Source organism: Setaria viridis, chromosome 7 (genome assembly GCF_005286985.2).
Source record: "Setaria viridis chromosome 7, Setaria_viridis_v4.0, whole genome shotgun sequence".
Lineage (NCBI taxonomy): Eukaryota > Viridiplantae > Streptophyta > Magnoliopsida > Poales > Poaceae > Setaria > Setaria viridis.
This window is the reverse complement of record NC_048269.2, coordinates 31189327-31208251: the sequence shown is the minus strand read 5'-3', so window position 1 is coordinate 31208251 and position 18925 is coordinate 31189327. Positions and strand designations below refer to the sequence as shown.

Sequence of the window (18925 nt, the reverse complement as noted above, 5' to 3'; positions counted from 1 at the left end):
CCACTGCTCCGTCAGCTGTGCGCCGCATGCGACCCCGCATCCGTCGGCACGCCCCACCTCACGCGGGGCCGGCCGGGAGAGCTCCGCCGGCGGCGGCGGGACGGCCAGCGGCGGAGAGGGTGGCGCGTGTGACGAGGCCGGTGGCAGTACGCAAGAGAGAGGAGAACAAGGTGAGGGGGAGACCGAGGAGGAAGGAGACTAGGGGAAGGGATGGGGGTTAAAACGATGCACACACTGACAAAGCGGGGCCTACCTGTAAGAAGGATTTTGGAGATGATCTTTTGGTAGTATGTTGTAGCAATGGACTCTAAAAATTAAAAAACTGCTATTGGAGATGGAAAGAGAAAATATTTTGGTAATGGGATTTTGATAATATGCTGAAGATGCTCTAAAATACATTCAATGGTTAAAAGGCACATGCTTGTCCTACCTTCTTTCTAAAGAAAACACAAACTTCATTTAGATCATGCGGTCAGCAATTCAATAATATACAACAATACGAGGTAAATAACTCAAACATGACGGTAGCTCCTAGCTTGGTATTTTCTCCTCCATCAAAATTTTAGGCCATATAAAAACATGCAGTTGGATTATTTAAGTTGTGATGAATAAAACCGTTTTTCCAATGTACTCCCCCTCTCAAGTTACTGGTCGTTTTGGCATTTCTAGATTCATAGATATTATTATACATCTAGACGTAGGATATATCCAAGTGCATAATCTATGAATATAATAAAACTGGAATGAATTATAATTTGGGAAGCAGGGAGTATTTATAATATGGCTTTGTATGACTTTGTCACTTCTCAGCCTCTCCTTCACAAGTCATCATATTCTTTCCTACCGCACCTCCTAATCATAATTGGCTTAACGCCTCTTTCACTCGCAACATGGCATTCCTATCACCTCAATCCATCTAATGTATGGTATCAAGGAAAACTAATTTATTTGAATTAATTTATATTTTGAAACCAATTTATGTCATCAATCTCAAGTGTGATTCGAAAAAAAAGTGCACGGGGTAGGATTACATGCGTTGTTCCGGGTGACGTGTACCAAAGCATGGTCATGCAAAACCACGGCTGCAGCTGACCTGGCGCCCATTCATCAGCCTCATACACTGATTTGTGGGTCCTACCAACGCAGCGTCTTCTCCTTCCCTCCGCCTCCGCCCTCCTGCCAACTTCGAAACCTCCGCCCCGGCGCATAAACCCCCTCCTCGCCTCCTCCGCCCACGCTCCCTCCCTCCTCAACTTATACGCCTCCTTCGCAGCCCAACCGCGCGCGAACACCAGCCTCTTGTCGCATTCCGTCGCGATGCAGTCCACTGCGGCCGTCTCCGTCTCCGCCTCGGCGATCGCCTCCGGCGGCGGCGCCAGATCCGAGGCCGCGCGGCGCCCCGGCGGGCTCCGGGTCTGCGGGCTCCGGGGAGAGGCTCTCGCGTGCCCCTCGCTGCGGATCTCGCAGGCGCCAGCGAGGCTGGCGGTGGGGAGGGCGGCGGCGGCTACGAACGGCGCGGTGGCGGGGAGCGGCGGGTTCGACTACGACCTCGTCATCATCGGCGCGGGTGTCGGGGGCCACGGCGCCGCGCTGCACGCCGTCGAGGAGGTATGTGCGTTCTGTGTTTACTGCCAGTTGTTCTCGTGGGTCTATTGGGATGTGGAATGGCTAGTAGCTTAAGCTAACGAGTAGCCTGGCTAAAATGGAGCTGCGAAGTTGGGTCTTCTATGAGATGCTTTAGTGCTGACAATACATGGTAAAACGTGGCTCTCTGATTCGTAACTTGGTCCTGGAGATGGAAAATTTGCTTGAATGCGGTGATCATCCATTTTATGTATTTGCTGAGGATTTTAGACTGAGAGGCGGTGAAGTGCCACCATGGTCTGTAAAAATTTAAGAAGAGGTTGGTGAAAGTCCCAGGGCCTGTATGTTGGAGCAGGAAATATCGTTCATGCTCGAAAACTTGAAATTCTTGTTAATTTAAATTTACGTGGTGGTTCATGGAGTAAGCAATTTGCAACCTATGCCTACACCCCAAACAGTTCCAAATTTGTTTGCTGCATCAAGGCCTAGTAATTGATCACTCAATGCCTTTAAGGGTGTTGGTGCCCATCTTTCCATTGTAGTTGGTTTGGTTGATCCTCCACTAATCAGTGATAGTTCCAAGAACAAAGCATTTTCTCTTCTTAAACTCATGCTTTATCAGAGACCAGAAAGGAAGAATGATGCTATACATTAACCATGCAACAAATGTCTAGAGTTGCTACTGCTTCTATATTGATCTTTTCACTTTGTTCTAACTTGTGCAGGGCTTGAAAACTGCCATAATTGAGGGAGATGTTGTGGGCGGGACTTGTGTAAACAGAGGTTGTGTCCCATCGAAAGCACTCCTTGCTGTCAGTGGTCGGATGCGGGAGCTTCATGATGAACATCATATGAAATCTTTGGGTCTACAGGTAATATGATTGGATAAGTTGGGAGAGTTTGATTTGCTGTTTCAAACTGGTTCTAATAGTGCAAGATTGACAAAAAGCTGCATTTTGTTTAGGTGCTTTTAGGAGTCCTTTCCCCCCTTCCTGTACTGGATATTGAATTTCCTCTGTATTAAATTTCAAATTTTAATATTGGCTATAGGTTTCCTCTACTGGATATGATAGACAAGCTGTTGCTGATCATGCAAACAATCTTGCCTCCAAAATCCGAAGCAACTTGACGAACTCAATGAAAGCTCTGGGCGTGGATATATTGACAGGTGTTGGCACTATTGTGGTAAGTCATCTATAGTCCTTTACTTGATTGGCATGGAACCAAAGTTATGTAGTGAGAATTATATCCCTGAGTTTCATAATTCAGAGTCGAGTTGCAGGCATTCCTATCTAAACTTTGCTGTGTACTGTTGACTAATTATCCATGCTGAACATTTAATTGCATATCCTATAAAGGGTTTCAAATTGTTAAAAAATCTTTGTCCCTGCATTTTGGTTTCTCAGTTATGTTGATTTTGCCCAATATGCATGTATACTTAAGGAAAATTGCATATCTATGAGTAGATTGAGCACTAGTTAGGTATGGGGCCGTAAAAATTGAACTGCATGATCTGGCCAGAAATCAAACAAAATCTGAATATTTTCGGTAAATATTATGACATCAGTTATGTCCAGTGATAGACAATAAAACAAAGCCGAGAGTTCGATCCAAGTACTAACCCTGGCATGCACAGACATTGAAATGAGCTCTCTGTACTATATAAAGTGTGTAGTAACTCATACCTGCTTCCATTGATGCCTTGATCAGGGAAAGCAAAAGGTACGATATGGAAAAGTTGGCTTCCCTGATAAAGAAATTACTGCCAGGAACATCATAATTGCCACTGGATCAACTCCTTTTGTCCCTAAAGGCATCGAAATTGACGGTAACTACACATTTTCTATTGATGAATCTTGCTTTTATTTGAGTTCTAGTTGAAATTTGAATGCCTAAAAGACTTGAAAATTAACAGTTCGTGCTGGAGATTATTTACATCACAAATTTTATTGTTTTCACTTTTCACTTGTGTTAAATTTCAATACTAACAGGAAACAGTCATATGCTGGATATATTATTAGAAAGTGTAGTGTGATGACCACTTCTCAACTTTAGGCGCTACTCTGCTTTTGGAACTTTCTGGTAGCGCATATTGATGCAAACATTCCTCATTCAGAGTCATATGTAATCATATTTTCCTTGCCTGTTAGTTTAGTTCAAGTATAGCCATTTTGTTTGTCATCACTTTTAGAAAAACCTAAATGTTATATCAACTACAGCACCAATAATTGTATCTCACCACATTTATTTAGGTAAGATCTGGAATCACCAGAGACAAAAGGCAAAGAAGTGCTATTTGTTATGTCTTGAATATCCATATGGGTATGCCATTTTCTAGGCATTTTGATTTGTGCAACTAAAAGATTTTGAGAGTATAAATTGTACGATATTTAATATTTGTGGCCATTCTATTGTCACTGTACTACTACCTTTTCACATCACAAACAAGCCTAGAAAATGATTACCACATTAGTTATGGAGCAATCTGTTTCATTCTCTGTTGCAGGTGCAGTGTATTAGTTATCATTTTTTTGTTTACTTATTTTATTTGTTCTTACAAAAGTCTGTTGGGTGATTTTGTGCAGGGAAAACTGTATTTACCAGTGATCACGCACTAAAGCTTGAGTCAGTTCCAGACTGGATAGCTATTGTTGGAAGTGGTTACATTGGACTTGAGTTCAGTGATGTATACACAGCGCTAGGAAGTGAGGTACCTTAGAATTTCTTGCGCTGAATATATTTGGGGGCATGAAATTATTTATTAGATGCTACTGGTTTCCTAGAACCATGGTCCAAAGCACCAGATAAATTACAAAAGGTGCCCAGAGTACTGTTTGTCCTTTAGTTTAAATACCTATTGTCATTCTCTCTGATTTTCATGTTGGCTAACAAATTATTTGGCTGTCATGCAAAGTATGAATCCAGCATTTTAATGCAAGTGCTCAAGGATTCAATAAACTGGATGGATTCTAGAATGCTCCTGAAAGATCATCTGCAGTTGCATATTGAACATGGTTGTTATGAGTTCTTTTCTCACCTGAATTTACTTCATTGAATACTGGGCAGGTCACTTTTGTTGAAGCTCTTGACCAGCTGATGCCAGGATTTGATCCTGAAATTGCAAAATTAGCCCAGAGAGTTCTTATTAATCCTCGGAAAATCGACTATCACACTAGTGTTTTTGCAAGCAAGGTTAGTTTCACCTTTCAATATAGCCTTAAAGACTCTTTTGAGTAGTTATATAATATATACGTTGAATGGTCTATGGATTTTTCTCTAGATTACTCCAGCAAAGGACGGAAAACCTGTGCTCATCGAACTCATTGATGCCAAGACAAAGGAGCACAAAGAAACCCTTGAGGTAAGTTACATTTTTAATATCTTTGACACCTTGTTTTTCTTCTTCTGGATTGTTTTGGCAGTTTTATTTTTGTCAGCCATCCCTTTGTTGTGGTACAACAGCACAATACACATACTTTTATTATCTCATTGTCTAGAGCTGCATGGCTTTACTGAGCGAATGCTTCCCATAGGTCCTATGCTTGCCATATGTTGGTTCACCACAGAATGTTGTAACAGTTGCTACAAGCTTTGTAATCGAAGTTAATGTTTGTATCAATATGATGTATTGATCCTTTTGGTAAGGTTGTACTTAGATATTTTTATAATAACCATTTGGTAAATATGGACTTACAGTTAGCCATTTGTATCAATATGATGTATTGATCCTTTTGGTAAGGTTCTACTTAGATATTTTTATAATAACCATTTGGTAAATATGGACTTACAGTTAGTCATCAAAACAACAATACGCTAAGCAGTGCACTTTCAATCTGATCACATGTACAACATTTCTGCTAGCTTTCAAATTTGCCATTTGATTCTTTGTAAGCAAACTACAACATCTTACTATTGGAGGTTGCAAATTTGTGTGTATAGGTGGATGCAGCACTTATTGCCACAGGAAGGGCGCCATTCACCAAAGGGCTTGGCTTGGAAAATGTAAGTGTCAGAAAGTTGGATCTATTTTCTACCAGATCATATGGTACAGCTTAAATGCAAGAATGGTGAAACTTATTTACCTTCTCTTCAGATCAATGTTGTCACACAGCGAGGTTTCGTACCAGTTGATGAACGGATGCGAGTCATGGATGCAGATGGCAACGTGGTATGTTGCAAAAATTGTTGTGATACTTTCTTGTAAACAAGCGACTCTTCAGGACTTCTATGTAATTCTCATATAATATTATATAGGTACCCAATTTATATTGCATTGGAGATGCCAATGGCAAGCTCATGCTTGCCCATGCTGCCAGTGCACAAGGAATTTCAGGTACTTAAGATTTTTCAGTCCAATTTCTTGTTTTGTTTCTTGAAGCAAGCTTATTGGTGTACTTGTCTGAAGTTGAATTCCTATTCAAATGTAGTTGTTGAGCAAATCTCTGGAAGAGACCACATCCTAAATCATTTAAGCATCCCAGCTGCTTGTTTCACTCATCCAGAGATTAGTATGGTTGGACTGACAGAGGTAAGTCAAGTTTTTTTTATCTTCTTATTTCAGTTGTTAATCCTGTCCATGTCATGCATTCCCATCTAATCAATGTATACAAATTTCAACAGCTGATTATTTTTGACGCTGTTTGCTGATTTAACTGCAATTAATATTTGATCATTGATTCTCAGAGGATATAACTGGATGAAGTCTTAAATTTTGCTTAACAGACTGTTTTTTTGAAACTTTCTCAGCCACAAGCCAGAGAAAAGGCTGACAAAGAAGGATTTGAGGTAGATGTTGTTAAGACCAGCTTTAAGGCTAACACTAAAGCTTTGGCAGAAAATGAAGGAGATGGGATTGCAAAGGTAAGTCTAGTTTCTCCAGAATTTGCCCCTGTGCTTCTCAAGTTTGCATTAAATGAACTTGACAATATGTGCTCCTCTCTACAGTTGATTTACCGGCCGGACACGGGTGAAATTCTTGGGGTTCACATTTTGGGTTTGCATGCTGCTGATCTCATCCATGAGGCGTCGAATGCCATCGCCCTAGGAACTCGTGTGCAAGTGAGTGTTGCTGACAATTTAGTGTTATTAACTTAGCATCAACATTTCTCAGATAATATCACATATTGGTATCAACAATTTGGTGAACCCAATAAATAATTGTTTCCACCATGCAGGACATCAAGCTTGCCGTCCATGCGCACCCCACATTGTCTGAGGTCCTGGATGAACTCTTCAAAGCAGCTAAGGTAACATCAACACCTCAATATCTTCCTACATTCATATTTCTTGGCCACTCGAAATCTGAACAACTGCGAGCGATGCTCTCTCTGTTTCCAACAGGTTAATTCAGGTGTTTCTCATTCTGTAAATGAACCAGTTGCAGCCTAGAGAAGGTCGGGACAGCAAGCTGAGCCAGCCACCCCAACCGCTCCTGAAGGCCCTCAGCTTCATCACGGCCCTGCTATCTTTCCCGAGACAGGATCGGCAACAATAGTTCAACAAGGGGAGGAGGTGTTGTATTATCTAACATCTGCGGTGTAACGTCCGCAGCGTCAGAAATACTCAGCGCACATTTTCTTTGGTCCAATTTTTGTAGAGGGTCCTCTGGCAGTTGGGTGGGTTTTTGTTGTTGCCTTCGTTTTTTGTTGCTTGTCCTGTAACTGTAAACTGCAAGTGCCGAGACTAGCTCCTCGCTTGTTTGAAATAATCGATGTCCAGCCGGGTGTACCATGATTCAAAACGTCGAGGGATTGTTGTATTTGAAGGTTGTAGCTTGGTGCTATCCTACTCGCACGGAGGTCCCGATGACGTCAGATGTGTCGTGCCACGTTGCGCGCGTGCTTCGAGAACAATTGCGCCGGCGATCTGTTGAGGCCGATATCGATTCCATGGCGGCAGGAGATCCAGCTGCAGCTGCCGGTGGAAGCATCGCTGCGGAGGTTGTGGGCGCGGCATCAGGGCTGCGATGGAGGACCGGGAGCAACAGTGCTGGCCTGCACCCGCCGGCGCAGCTGCTGCCACCGTCCCCGTACCACTGCAGGCATCAACAGCGCAGCCGCGCAGGCACCCACGCCAGAGGAGGGAGAGAGATGTCAGATGTTATCGTACGTAGATCACAGATTCGCAGGCGTGAAAACTGGCGATTTTACTGCCAACGGACGTGGGACATTGATCTTGGCAACGCGTCCGTTTCTTTCATCACAACTTTCTTGCCACAAGGGTGACACGCCATTTTTTCACGAATAACATTATTTGCTAAAGTGTGGCAAAACTTGGTAACAAAAAATAGCGTCACAATTGGTTACCATATAGCGGATAAAACTTTTGTGCTGAGACGAATACACGGACATGGGTGAACGGCTGAATCTTTTGTAAAACGATAATTCTGTTAATTAATAGATGTATAGTCGTGGGCGCGAAACTGCATAAACGACTTTGCTTGGACTGCCCTTAAACCCCTGGAAATTCGAAAATTGCGCCCATTTCGTTCCTCCAAAATCTCCTCCTCCTCCCCCTTCCGCTTCCCCTCCGTTTCTCTCCGCTCGCCTCGTCACCTCCCGCTCCCACCCCCACCCCCACCAATCTCACTCGCAGTTGGTGCGCGCTCGCGTCCAAGCCAAGCAAACCCAAAACCCTAGCCTGCCGCCGCCGCTGCCGGCCGGGATCCCTCCCTCCCTCTCCGGCCCCGGCGTACCCTATCCTCGTAGCAACCCTAACCCTCCCCGCCTTTGCCGCCGCCGCCGGAGTTGGGGGGCAAAAATGCCGCGCGAGATCATCACGATCCAGGTGGGGCAATGCGGGAACCAGATCGGGATGGAGTTCTGGAAGCAGCTCTGCCTCGAGCACGGCATCGGCAAGGACGGCCTCCTCGAGGATTTCGCCACTCAGGTGAGTTGCCCTCCTTGCCCTCTCTCGCTCTCTGCTTGATCCGTCCGAAATCCGAATGCTCCTCTCCCCACGCTCTGGCTGCGGTGCGCCGGGTGATGCCCATTTCCGCGGGAGGCTGCTCGCGGTCAGCGCCGCGGGTAGTCTGATCTGTGCGGTTCATGGACATAACGCGGGGTTTGCTTAGGTTTCAGGGTTTACTGAGGGGAGGTCACGTGGTTGATCTCGGCCTCTCGGGGCCTCCATTCTAGGATGCGTACTAGTAGAATTTTGACAAATCACACTCAAGTCTATCAGTGAATTTCGGAAATTTCAATTGGTATTGGCAGTTTGGTACTGGATTTAGCTCGTCTTAAGTTCAATATAAATTGTCTTCTCTCAATAAATAGGGATTAACGTTCAAGTGACTTCTGGTATAGGCAATTGTTGTTAAATTTCACTGGAATGAGAACTGCATACAATAAATTGAATGAATATTTTGATACGTATAACACCCTTATTTCATATGCTTTGTTATACAAGAAATTACACTTGCAATCTATTTGTGCTTCATTGGTAGTTTCTGTCACTTCCATTTATCATGGATATGTTGGTGGCTGGATTAAACTAGAGCCAACTCTGATTTATAAAGTTACCTGCAGGGGGGCGACAGGAAGGATGTGTTCTTTTATCAGGCTGATGATCAGCACTTCATACCTAGGTCTCTTCTTATTGACCTGGAGCCAAGAGTGATCAATGGAATTCAGAACAGTGAGTATAGGAACCTGTACAACCATGAGAACATATTTGTCGCTGAGCATGGTGGTGGTGCTGGGAACAACTGGGCCAGTGGGTATCATCAGGTACCGTTGCGCTGTATTTCTTGGTTTTCACCTAAGGTTTCCAGTGGGTGAACCAATATTGTAGGCTTTGCTGCTTTGTAGATCTATATGTTGTGTAACTAGGCCGATTGCACCCTTTTGCGATTTAGAAACAAATACTTATATGTGTTTCCATATTCTAATAGGGTGAGCAAGTTGTTGATGATATCATGGATATGGTTGATAGAGAAGCAGATGGAAGTGATAGCCTTGAGGGTTTTGTCCTTTGTCACTCTATTGCTGGCGGAACTGGTTCAGGTTGGTTAACTGGTTGTCATAATTTGATTAGGTCTTTGTTGATGATTGCGTGTTGTAATTGGAGTGTTTCTTTGACTCACTGTGCATCTGAATGCTGGCTTATCATCATGAAACATAGCTATGGTTATTCTGTTACCATTTGTCTAATTTGGTCCCTGTTGCCCATGTTCATTCAGGTATGGGTTCTTATCTATTGGAGACACTAAATGATCGGTACAGTAAAAAGCTTGTGCAGACATATAGTGTTTTCCCAAATCAGATGGAAACAAGTGATGTTGTCGTACAACCTTACAACTCGCTTTTGACTCTGAAGCGGCTAACACTGAATGCCGACTGTGTGGTTGTTCTTGACAATACGGCTCTTAATAGGATTGCTGTGGAGCGTCTTCATCTATCAAATCCTACTTTTGCACAGACAAACTCTTTGGTCTCCACAGTTATGTCTGCAAGCACAACTACTTTGAGGTATCCTGGATACATGAACAATGATCTGGTTGGTCTTCTTGCCTCCTTGATCCCCACACCAAGGTGTCATTTTCTGATGACAGGTTACACTCCATTGACCGTTGAACGGCAGGTAATTTGATGACTTCTTCCTCAGCTGTTACATTGTTTCATGTGGCATGTTTTATGTCACATGTTGTAGTATTTTATGGACTCCGTAGTTACTTGTGGTTGATTGTTGACTGCAATTTGGCTTTTCTGGGTTGCAATTGCCAAAGAGTTCAGTTCATAATGTTTGGATCTGTGCTGTCAGGTTAACATGATTCGCAAAACGACGGTATTGGATGTTATGAGAAGACTTCTGCAGGTATTACTTGTATCTTTAGGATGGATGCATAACTCTCTTTTCTTAATGAAGTTTCAAGCTTTTATCTATGCTATATGCAGACAAAGAATATAATGGTGTCATCATATGCTCGAACAAAGGAAGCCAGCCAGGCTAAATACATTTCCATACTTAACATCATTCAAGGAGAGGTGGACCCTACACAGGTACAGCCTTCTCGAATGAATTTTATGGTGCATTGTGGTTTTATCTAAGTGAAATTGAATAGGAAATAAGGTTTCCAATTTGATTAGGCCTCTGTTGATTCAGGAGTTACAGATGTGTGTTAAGTTGGTCAACATTCTGAATAAAAAAATTACAATAAAACGTGGAACTCTGTCCAATTTAATCTATGAAGCTGCTTCAGACATATGAAACAATTTCAGATGGGTCATTTATCAATTTGTTGAAAATAAACATATGGACTTTGTACCTACCTTTCTCCTTACACTCCTTTGTGTTGTATGTACTGGCTCAAAATAGCATGGACTTTCGCTCCATTTTGCAAATGGCTTGTTCTACATGCTAGCATGAATCTCATGTTTGTTAATCGAATGATGTTTTCTGGCTTAAGATTTTCAACCCTTTTTTATATTGTGGAATTATTTAGGTTCATGAGAGTCTGCAAAGGATACGTGAAAGGAAGCTCGTTAACTTCATAGATTGGGCCCCTGCAAGCATTCAGGTTATCACACAACTAGAATAGTTTTAGCTTGTTTTTTTCTGGCATTTTATTTATCAGCATTTCAAACGTGACAGGTTGCCTTGTCAAGAAAGTCCCCATATGTTCAAACAACACACAGGGTAAATGATCTCTCCTCTATCCCTCACTCCCTCTCTGCTCTCTTCTTTTTTTTAAAAAAAAAGTGTAGTGCTCAACTAACCATCGTTCTCTGCAGGTTAGTGGTTTGATGTTAGCAAATCATACTAGTATACGCCACTTATTCAGCAAATGCCTGGGACAATATGAGAAGCTAAGGAAAAAGCAGGCCTTTCTTGACAACTACCGGAAGTTTCCTATGTTTGCGGTAGGAACACAGTTATACCAGTTTTGAATTCTGTTAGCATATAAATTGTTCTGAATTACCTGGTCTGTGAGCTTTATTCATATTCCTCACTTATACATAGTCAGCCTCCGTGTAAATGTTGTTACCTCTGTCAAGTTCAGATGCCTCATGCCTGTCCAACACCTAGTAACTCCAACATTCATCTCAGTTTTATGTAAAAGCAAACTAGATACTGTGCCAAATGCCATTGCCTAAGAATATAGTTGCCCATGTGGATGCGATGAAGTACTATGTACAGCCTTGTGGCCAATATTTCCATTCTTTTGTCCAATGGACTGACCTGTGACCTCTTCATGCAGGATAATGATCTCTCTGAATTCGATGAATCACGAGAAATAATAGAGAGTCTAGTTGATGAGTACAAGGCTTGCGAGTCACCAGATTACATTAAATGGGGAATGGAGGTAAGTTTGCTGCAATTTCAGAATCTTGTACTTAAACTTCATACGGAATGCTGAGCAATCTATGTGATAGCAGGATCCTGGAGAGGCAAATGTTGCAGCTGCACTGGATTCTAAGTTAGTGGTGTAAATATCAAGGTGATGTCTCAGCATTAAACATTGTTAACACAGAAATAGTTTGATGCACAATCTTATGAATTGAATAGCTACATGGCGACCTTGTTGAACGCATAAATTATTTGGATCTCTCTGTTCATTGTCTTCCTGCAAATAGTGAGTCCTTGCATTAAAGTTTATATCCTTATTGTGTGAGAGCTACAAAGGTTCTTTTCCAGTATAGAGAAATACCGCAAACAGAAATTTTGTACTACCAAAAGCTGTTAATACTTGCTAGAACAATTTAGTTTCAGTGATGCATCGTATACTGGATGATGTGATGACTCATTTTTATTTTACTTCTGATTGTTCTGGAAACTGAACATTACTGCAATTCATGCTGCTGAAAAAGCTTCCTGCATGCAGGTCCTGCTTGTTACCCAAAGATTCAACTGTAGCTGTCCGGTAGTTATCAGTTTGATGCCGCCTGCTCATCTAGATCCCATCAAAGTGCTATCAGAGTGGGCTATGCTCTTCTTTGCAATCTTGAAGTTTCCTTACCCCCCCCCCCCCCCCCCTCTTTTTTTTTTTGTGTGTGTGTGTGGCTATGTACATGTCCAAACCCACTTCCTCTGGTCTGTATGATGTTCCATGGTAGCTGCCCATCTTTGGTGGCGATGCATACCAAATTCTGCTATGTTATGCTGATAGCTAGGTTCAAATAGTTTGGAGGACCGTCCTGTGGTGCTGTGACCTTTTCGTTTCTAGCAATGTAATGGCTTCTGGCTGAGTTAGTAAACATGAACGTGTTTATGAAATTACATTTAGCCATTTACTGTCGTAACGTGAGGTTGATTTATACACAGAAGGATATATTCTCATGTCCCGCAAGTGATGGAACCTTGTCCATTCGGTATTCTGTTCGAGCCTATGTTATCTATGTTGCAGAAATTCTACAGAAGTTCATCTCTAGATCTGCTGATTCCGCATCAAATCCCTTGAAGTTGATATCTACAAGTAGAATCTGCAAGGAAACGAGTGTTGTATCTGCAAGCAGAATTGGGATTTGGATTTTTTTTTACTTGCTACTACAGTTCTGTAATCGATGTATTCTGAATTCCAAAAGTACAAACATTCTGGTACACTTTTGTTGCTTTCTACAACTACACTGAGCTGTTAAGGACATCGCAAAAAGAGGGAAAGAAAATGAAAACAGAGCTGCTAATATTAGCAAGGCAAAATCACACCCAGAACATGCAGCAGCAGCTTCTTTCTATGCAAGCTACATGGAAAATTTCCTTGAGACACCCGCCTCAAACTATCTGTAGCATAAGGGTGAAAAATGGTCTACACGAGAATGTCCTTCAGCTTGGCCTTCTGGTCATCGGTTAGGGTTTTCGGGAACAACACCTCGAATGTGACATACAGGTCACCTTTCTTGTTGCTTTGGTACAGCGGCATGCCTTCACCTTTAAATTTCCTTATCTCCTTCGGCTTGGTGATACTCTGCAAATTTGTGATGAAATTGAACTAATCTGTTGCAAATGACAATAATCTTGCTGCTGGGTGGCTATGTCTTTACCTTGGTGCCAATTTCCACCAGATGGTTATCGAGATGCTTGATGGTCTTCTCAAAACCAACCAGAGCTTGCAGCTGCAACAGCAAAATGCGATTAGTGGGCGTCTAGAATAAAATTGATAATGCGTCTTGGCAGGGAGAACTAGAGAATTATTGGATGTGCACAAGTTGGATTCAGGTGTACAAATACGGCTTCGTATCGTTTCTGTGAGAGGGCTAGTTTAAGATGCAGTATTAAGTTGACATCAAGTTTATAGCTAAATTAGTGGCCAAATTACAAACATGGCTTTTAATGAACTCATCCAGTCAGCAGTCACAGAAAATTTCTTTGGTCCATGCGAGATGATCATGCTTTCCCATGCACACAGGACAAGATAAGGGCAGTACCAGGGAGATTGTAGCTGTTGCATGCAGGTCATTGCCTTCTCTTCTGAAGCGTCCATGTGGTGCTGTTCGGATCCTAAACTGCTCGTAAGGTTATTTAATGGAAGGCAACAATCAGTAAAATGTGGTGGAACGCCTAAGTAAATTACAATCAAACAGACACAGGGACAAATCGAACCTTCAAATCACCAGGTTCGCCATCAATCTTAGGCTCACCTTCCTCAAAAAATAAAACCTCCTGAAAAAAAAAATTCAGATGATGCTACCATTAACATTCCACAAAAATTAAGGCCTGGATGTATCAGATGTTTAAAACATAATGTTCAGGCAGGACAGACAAAAATGGCCTCAAAGTGCAAATGAAAGACATTATTAGATGATAACCCTCAAATTAGGTCATGACGGGAATCGGACAAGGGTATGTCATAGTGTTACAAATCAGAACCATGGCATCTTATCTGCAGGATTCTCTTCAAGGAAACTCAAACATACAGGAGAAGCTGTAAAAACTAACTTATTATGTTTCTACAGAAGCCCAAGGTTGCAATAACTGCAAGCAATTCAAACCTACCGAGTCAAAAGCAACACTGATGGGCAGTAGCAAGCAGTAAACAAGCCAGTTTTTCCAATTTAATCCGGTCTTTGCAAATTGTAAGCAACTAAGTGATCAAAACCGAATGGCTTTCTTAGAGTAATGGTTTTACGCATTTAGTGCAGCACTGTTAACCAAGTACATGATAAGAAGTAGACAACGTGTGTCACACATCCACGTTTGTGCATGCTAGAAGAGAAAATATGGCATAGATAATATCGGATCAATGGCACATGGAACAATATGTCAATATGGAAAAATACATCCATAGTTAGCGACTAGAGGACAGATAAAACAGCTGCTTCATACCTGTCCATCTTGCATTCCCTTCTCAATATCAACAGTTAAAAATTCACCTTCTCGTACAAATTTCACATTTGGACATTGGTCGCAGACCTAAAAAGATAGGGAACATCCTCAGTACAGAAAACTATGAATGGATTAAAATATAGACCATGCATAATGTAACTAGAAAATTACCTGCTCAGTCATCTGTTGATACATTCCAGGACCAATTTGTCGATGGTAAACTTCGTTCCTACAATTGCACTGCCTCTTTCCCGCTGCTGGTTTTATGACATTTTTCTCTCTCCAAACCTATCACATGTGAAAATAGAAAAATAAATAAACTTTTCCTTTGTGCACGACACAGTACAGCCCACTTAAGAAATATACTAGGAACAATACTAGAGGTAACACTTTTCAAAGCATGTTTGGAGTTGTCAGGACAAAATTATAAAAGCAAGGTGAACACTCAGCTATACTTGTCTGTAAGCTAGATAAATCAAGTTACCTTTAGAGAACCGCCCATGTACAAGTCCTCTAGTGAAGCATCCAGTTCAACAACCACCTCGTCACCCTTTAAGATCTGTTCTTCCTCCTCTTCCATCCCACCACCACCACCAAAAAAGCTAAAATAATTTGTGAAAAAAAGATCAACAAAGTGAACACTAAATAACGAAAGATAGTGCAAAACCATTTGGGGGTGCAGTAAGAATAGATAAATTATTTGGATTTACAGTTGAGGTGCATCCAGCTGATGCTGTTGCAAGAGATATGCTGATATGCAAAAACAACCAAATAATATCTGGCCACAACTCCAAAATGATTTATATACTGCCACCAGACAAAAGGGAGTCCAACAATCCAAACTTTCCCCATTGATACATAATTTAGTACATTGAGATTGAAATACTGAAAACACTATGCCTTTGTTATCTTTTAGCCTACAACTTTCCTAGGAAGTTCCAATGAAAGGCGTAAATTAGAACATAAAATGGTTTTCATGATTGTATTTGAGGAGTTGTTTGATGTCCGTAAGGACATGTTTCTGTGACCTGATGGATGGTGGATTAGACATGAAGTTGATTGCTTGTTAGGACAATGTTTGGAATGCATGAGTTCATGTGCAGGAAAGACACTTCTTTCTCCAATTCTCCTATACGCCAACAGTCTTCCCAAACATGGTCCAATGGAATGATAAACAGTCAAGTGTCACATTTTCCAGTACCATTAAGGTGATGCTATCAAACTATCACCGACACAGAAATCCTACAGAATGGAACATACACATTTCCAGATCTTTCATACTCTGGCAATTAGGATTTGAGAGTGACAAATCAAAAGTTCCGTTTTGCAAGTTAATGCACATCAATCAAGTGCATAAGAGCAAGGTAGTCTACTCGCTACATTTGAAATTTCATCCCTCATTGCGAGAACCAGTTATATTGACAATTTTCTGCATCATCTGTATGCTAGAGATCCATGTGTACACACATACACACCAACCTAGGGGCAAGTGGGCAATACAGGACTTCTAGTTCGACCTGTTGAAGCCTCTACTTTCTTATTTTTCAAAGATCACTCTAATTCTGCACAACATCATTTGTAATGTAAATTTTTAACAGCTTAGATAAGTTAGTCCTGAGGCTCACTATCTACAGACATGCCACGATTGGAATGACAACAGCAGCAGATGATTGGTACCATTCTCCTTACCTGCTGAAGATGTCCTGAATATTCATCCCACCACCGCCACCTCCCCGGCCTTGGAACTGCTTCAATCCCTCCTCACCATACCGGTCATAGATCTTCCTCTTCTCCTGGTCAGTCAGCACCTCGTACGCTGCAACACAACACATTTGTCAAACTTCCAGCGCAGTTGGTCAATTTCAGGTTACCCATTCCATTCGAAGAGTACTAGGCGACTAGTACCGTTGTTGATCTCGGCGAAGCGCTTGGTTGCCTCCTCATTGTTGGGGTTCTTGTCGGGGTGGTACTTGAGCGCGAGCTTGCGGTACGACCTCTTGATCTGATCCTCCGACGCGCCCTTGGGCACTTGCAGCACGTCGTAGTAGCTCTTCCTGCGCCACCGCCATGAAATTTCAGTCAAATCGAAAGCATTCTTGATTAAAAGCAAAGGGAGTCGAGCACACAGATCTCAACCCAATGTACCAGGAACAGATAAATGCGACAAAAAAATTAACAGGAAAAATCCTGTGAATTCGGAGGGAACCGGATCAAAACAGCGGAAAACGTATTTCTAAGAGCCTAATCAGTCAGGGAATAAAAAGCGATGGGATCTCGAAGATCGACAGCTGATCCGCGCCAAACCCTTACCCGGCGATCGCCGCAACGAGATGCAGTAGGACGAGGAAGGCGGCAGCGATCCGCGCCACCCCTCCCTTCCCCGGCGCCGCCATCCCGCTCCCGCCTCCTCGAGGCACTCCCCCTACTCCTCGCACACACTCCACCGGGCCACCGGCGGCCGCGAGCTCGCTCCCGCGCGGGGAGAAGAAAGGAGGCGTACTTACGCGCGCGCGCGCGCGAGCGTGCCTGCCGCGGGTTCCTCTGCCTCGTCGACTCGTCTCCCTCGTCGTCGCCGGCGTCGCCTCCCCCTTCGTCTTCCTCCTCAGTGGCCCTCCGCGGTTTAAAACTTTCTAGAAGGAATCGGGGGAAGAAGTGGGCGGGGGACGTGGAGCGCGTGACGTGGACCAATGGGAGGCCGGATGTTGGGCTCCCGAGCGAATGGGAAGGATCCACGTGGACTCGGCCCCTGCTTTTGTGGTCAGGGTGAATTGCTAGGTGCACTCCGGTAGGCCACGTCATCATGGCAATGGTGGGCCCTGGGGTTGACGTGGTGGTCTGGTCAACGCCTTGCCATGAATCGCACGCTGCGGGCTCTCGCGGCCGTGTGTGGAACGGCGGTAACTCGTGTGATCATGAAAACCAGATTATGAAAGCTACAGGCTTTTTAAAGCTGGTTTTCATAATCTCTAGTGTAAGCCATGTTTAGTACTAAACTTTAAACTTATGTACGTTTTGTTTCGGTGAAGTAAACTGGACTGGATTTATTCTCTAAAGAAAATTTTCTAACGGATCCAAACACCCTCTTATAATATTATTAGGCTAGTCCTAATGTACAGTTTCGCTGATAACTTTTTAGTTGTGCCTATTGGATGTCATGGCGATGAAAGTCATCTCCCATCTAATGGAACTCCCCTCATAACAGCCTAGCCAAGTTAGCAAAATTGTTGATATGGTAACAAATTTAATACTCATGAAATTACCATTAAGACTAGCCTTACATATAATTACATCCTTCAGATTAGTCTTACATATATTTACATCCTTCATGATTAAGAAGAGTGGTATGGCTCCTATGAATTTCTTATGCCACGTGTTTATAACTGTGCTAGGGAAGTACGGATCATACGGTAAGCCAAGTATTATCTATGAAATTCTTATGTTCGAAGTAGGGCTAGTTCTTTGAGATAAAACTTCTTCGTGTTCGTGAGCATGGTATGACAGAGCAGGAAGTGGCCTTTCTCACGTACTCACCTCACCGGGCAACAAGTTGTACAGAGACGCATCGGCTCATTGTATCCAGAAACAATTGGTCAACAACATTTACGTTCAAAACTCCTCCTGAAGTTTGAAAACATTGATTTTTTTTGTTTTGAAAACTCCTCTTGCAATTTGTCGTATTTTTAAAAGTGTTTACAGCTGCAGGAGCGATGCTTATTGTTTACATCTTGAACATTTGTATAACATATTAGTTAAACTGATTTCTCCAAATTTTTGGTTCAGCTTGGAGTAGCTCTGTTGTTGGTTAGAGCATATGGCTCGGATGTTCGAGCCCTCCCTCTAGCGTTTTATTTTTTTTTTGTCTGCTTTTCCGTTTTTTTTGGTTGTTTTTTTTGTTGGAAATTTGATTCAACAAGCACATGGCTTTTATTTTCTTATTTGATTGGTGTTTGCAGTTTCAAAAAAAAGATTGGTGTTTGATTTCCCAAAGAACTCTTTTTGAAGCACTAGGGTTTCCTGTACATCAGATTCTACACAAAGCATCTAATAGAATTTGGCAAAATTTACACATTTCTATTGGAAT

General features: G+C 42.5%; 3 protein-coding genes across 4 annotated transcripts; 2 read left to right on the top strand and 1 right to left on the bottom strand.

Moving 5' to 3' along the window:
- Positions 1-1163: 1163 nt before the first annotated feature.
- On the top strand, positions 1164-7366 carry LOC117864357 (dihydrolipoyl dehydrogenase 1, chloroplastic). 2 transcript variants are annotated; one of them, XM_072295066.1, is made up of 15 exons: positions 1164-1608; positions 2310-2456; positions 2635-2769; positions 3295-3412; positions 4170-4294; positions 4651-4776; positions 4865-4945; positions 5524-5586; positions 5678-5752; positions 5839-5917; positions 6012-6112; positions 6331-6444; positions 6529-6642; positions 6759-6830; positions 6962-7366. In XM_072295066.1, the coding sequence occupies exons 1-15, from the start codon at positions 1318-1320 to the stop codon at positions 7076-7078; spliced, it is 1758 nt and encodes a 585-aa protein (XP_072151167.1). In that variant the 5' UTR covers positions 1164-1317; the 3' UTR covers positions 7079-7366. The 2 variants fall into 2 exon arrangements, with proteins under 2 accessions (XP_072151167.1, XP_034604323.1); XM_034748432.2 differs by having other exon boundaries at positions 1165-1608; positions 6925-7366.
- Positions 7367-8115: 749 nt separating this feature from the next.
- Positions 8116-12811, top strand: LOC117864358 (tubulin gamma-2 chain). The gene is made up of 12 exons (XM_034748433.2): positions 8116-8472; positions 9111-9311; positions 9476-9587; positions 9764-10164; positions 10345-10398; positions 10479-10583; positions 11027-11101; positions 11176-11220; positions 11316-11444; positions 11783-11887; positions 11961-12022; positions 12407-12811. Exons 1-11 carry the CDS (start codon positions 8344-8346, stop codon positions 12012-12014), a joined length of 1410 nt encoding a protein of 469 aa, XP_034604324.1. The 5' UTR covers positions 8116-8343; the 3' UTR covers positions 12015-12022; positions 12407-12811.
- A 263-nt stretch (positions 12812-13074) lies between these two features.
- LOC117864359 (dnaJ protein ERDJ3B) lies at positions 13075-17458 on the bottom strand. The gene is made up of 10 exons (XM_034748434.2): positions 17155-17458; positions 16750-16898; positions 16534-16660; positions 15329-15446; positions 15016-15132; positions 14845-14931; positions 14122-14181; positions 13947-14024; positions 13563-13634; positions 13075-13486 (listed from the first exon to the last, which is right to left on the bottom strand). The coding sequence occupies exons 1-10, from the start codon at positions 17235-17237 to the stop codon at positions 13328-13330; spliced, it is 1050 nt and encodes a 349-aa protein (XP_034604325.1). The 5' UTR covers positions 17238-17458; the 3' UTR covers positions 13075-13327.
- Between the last annotated feature and the right edge of the window lie 1467 nt (positions 17459-18925).

Excerpts from the sequence above, each read along its gene's own strand:
- LOC117864357 (XM_072295066.1), top strand. The coding sequence starts at position 1,318 with ATGCAGTCCACTGCGGCCGTCTCCGTCTCCGCCTCGGCGATCGCCTCC. Across the intron at positions 5,587-5,677 it reads AAGGGCTTGGCTTGGAAAAT|ATCAATGTTGTCACACAGCG; the intron begins GTAAGTGTCAGA and ends CCTTCTCTTCAG. Across the intron at positions 5,753-5,838 it reads TGGATGCAGATGGCAACGTG|GTACCCAATTTATATTGCAT; the intron begins GTATGTTGCAAA and ends AATATTATATAG.
- LOC117864358 (XM_034748433.2), top strand. The coding sequence starts at position 8,344 with ATGCCGCGCGAGATCATCACGATCCAGGTGGGGCAATGCGGGAACCAG. Across the intron at positions 10,399-10,478 it reads TTATGAGAAGACTTCTGCAG|ACAAAGAATATAATGGTGTC; the intron begins GTATTACTTGTA and ends TGCTATATGCAG. Across the intron at positions 11,102-11,175 it reads GGGCCCCTGCAAGCATTCAG|GTTGCCTTGTCAAGAAAGTC; the intron begins GTTATCACACAA and ends CAAACGTGACAG.
- LOC117864359 (XM_034748434.2), bottom strand. The coding sequence starts at position 17,237 with ATGGCGGCGCCGGGGAAGGGAGGGGTGGCGCGGATCGCTGCCGCCTTC. Across the intron at positions 15,133-15,328 it reads ACATGGGCGGTTCTCTAAAG|GTTTGGAGAGAGAAAAATGT; the intron begins GTAACTTGATTT and ends CACATGTGATAG. Across the intron at positions 14,025-14,121 it reads GCGAACCTGGTGATTTGAAG|TTTAGGATCCGAACAGCACC; the intron begins GTTCGATTTGTC and ends CCTTACGAGCAG.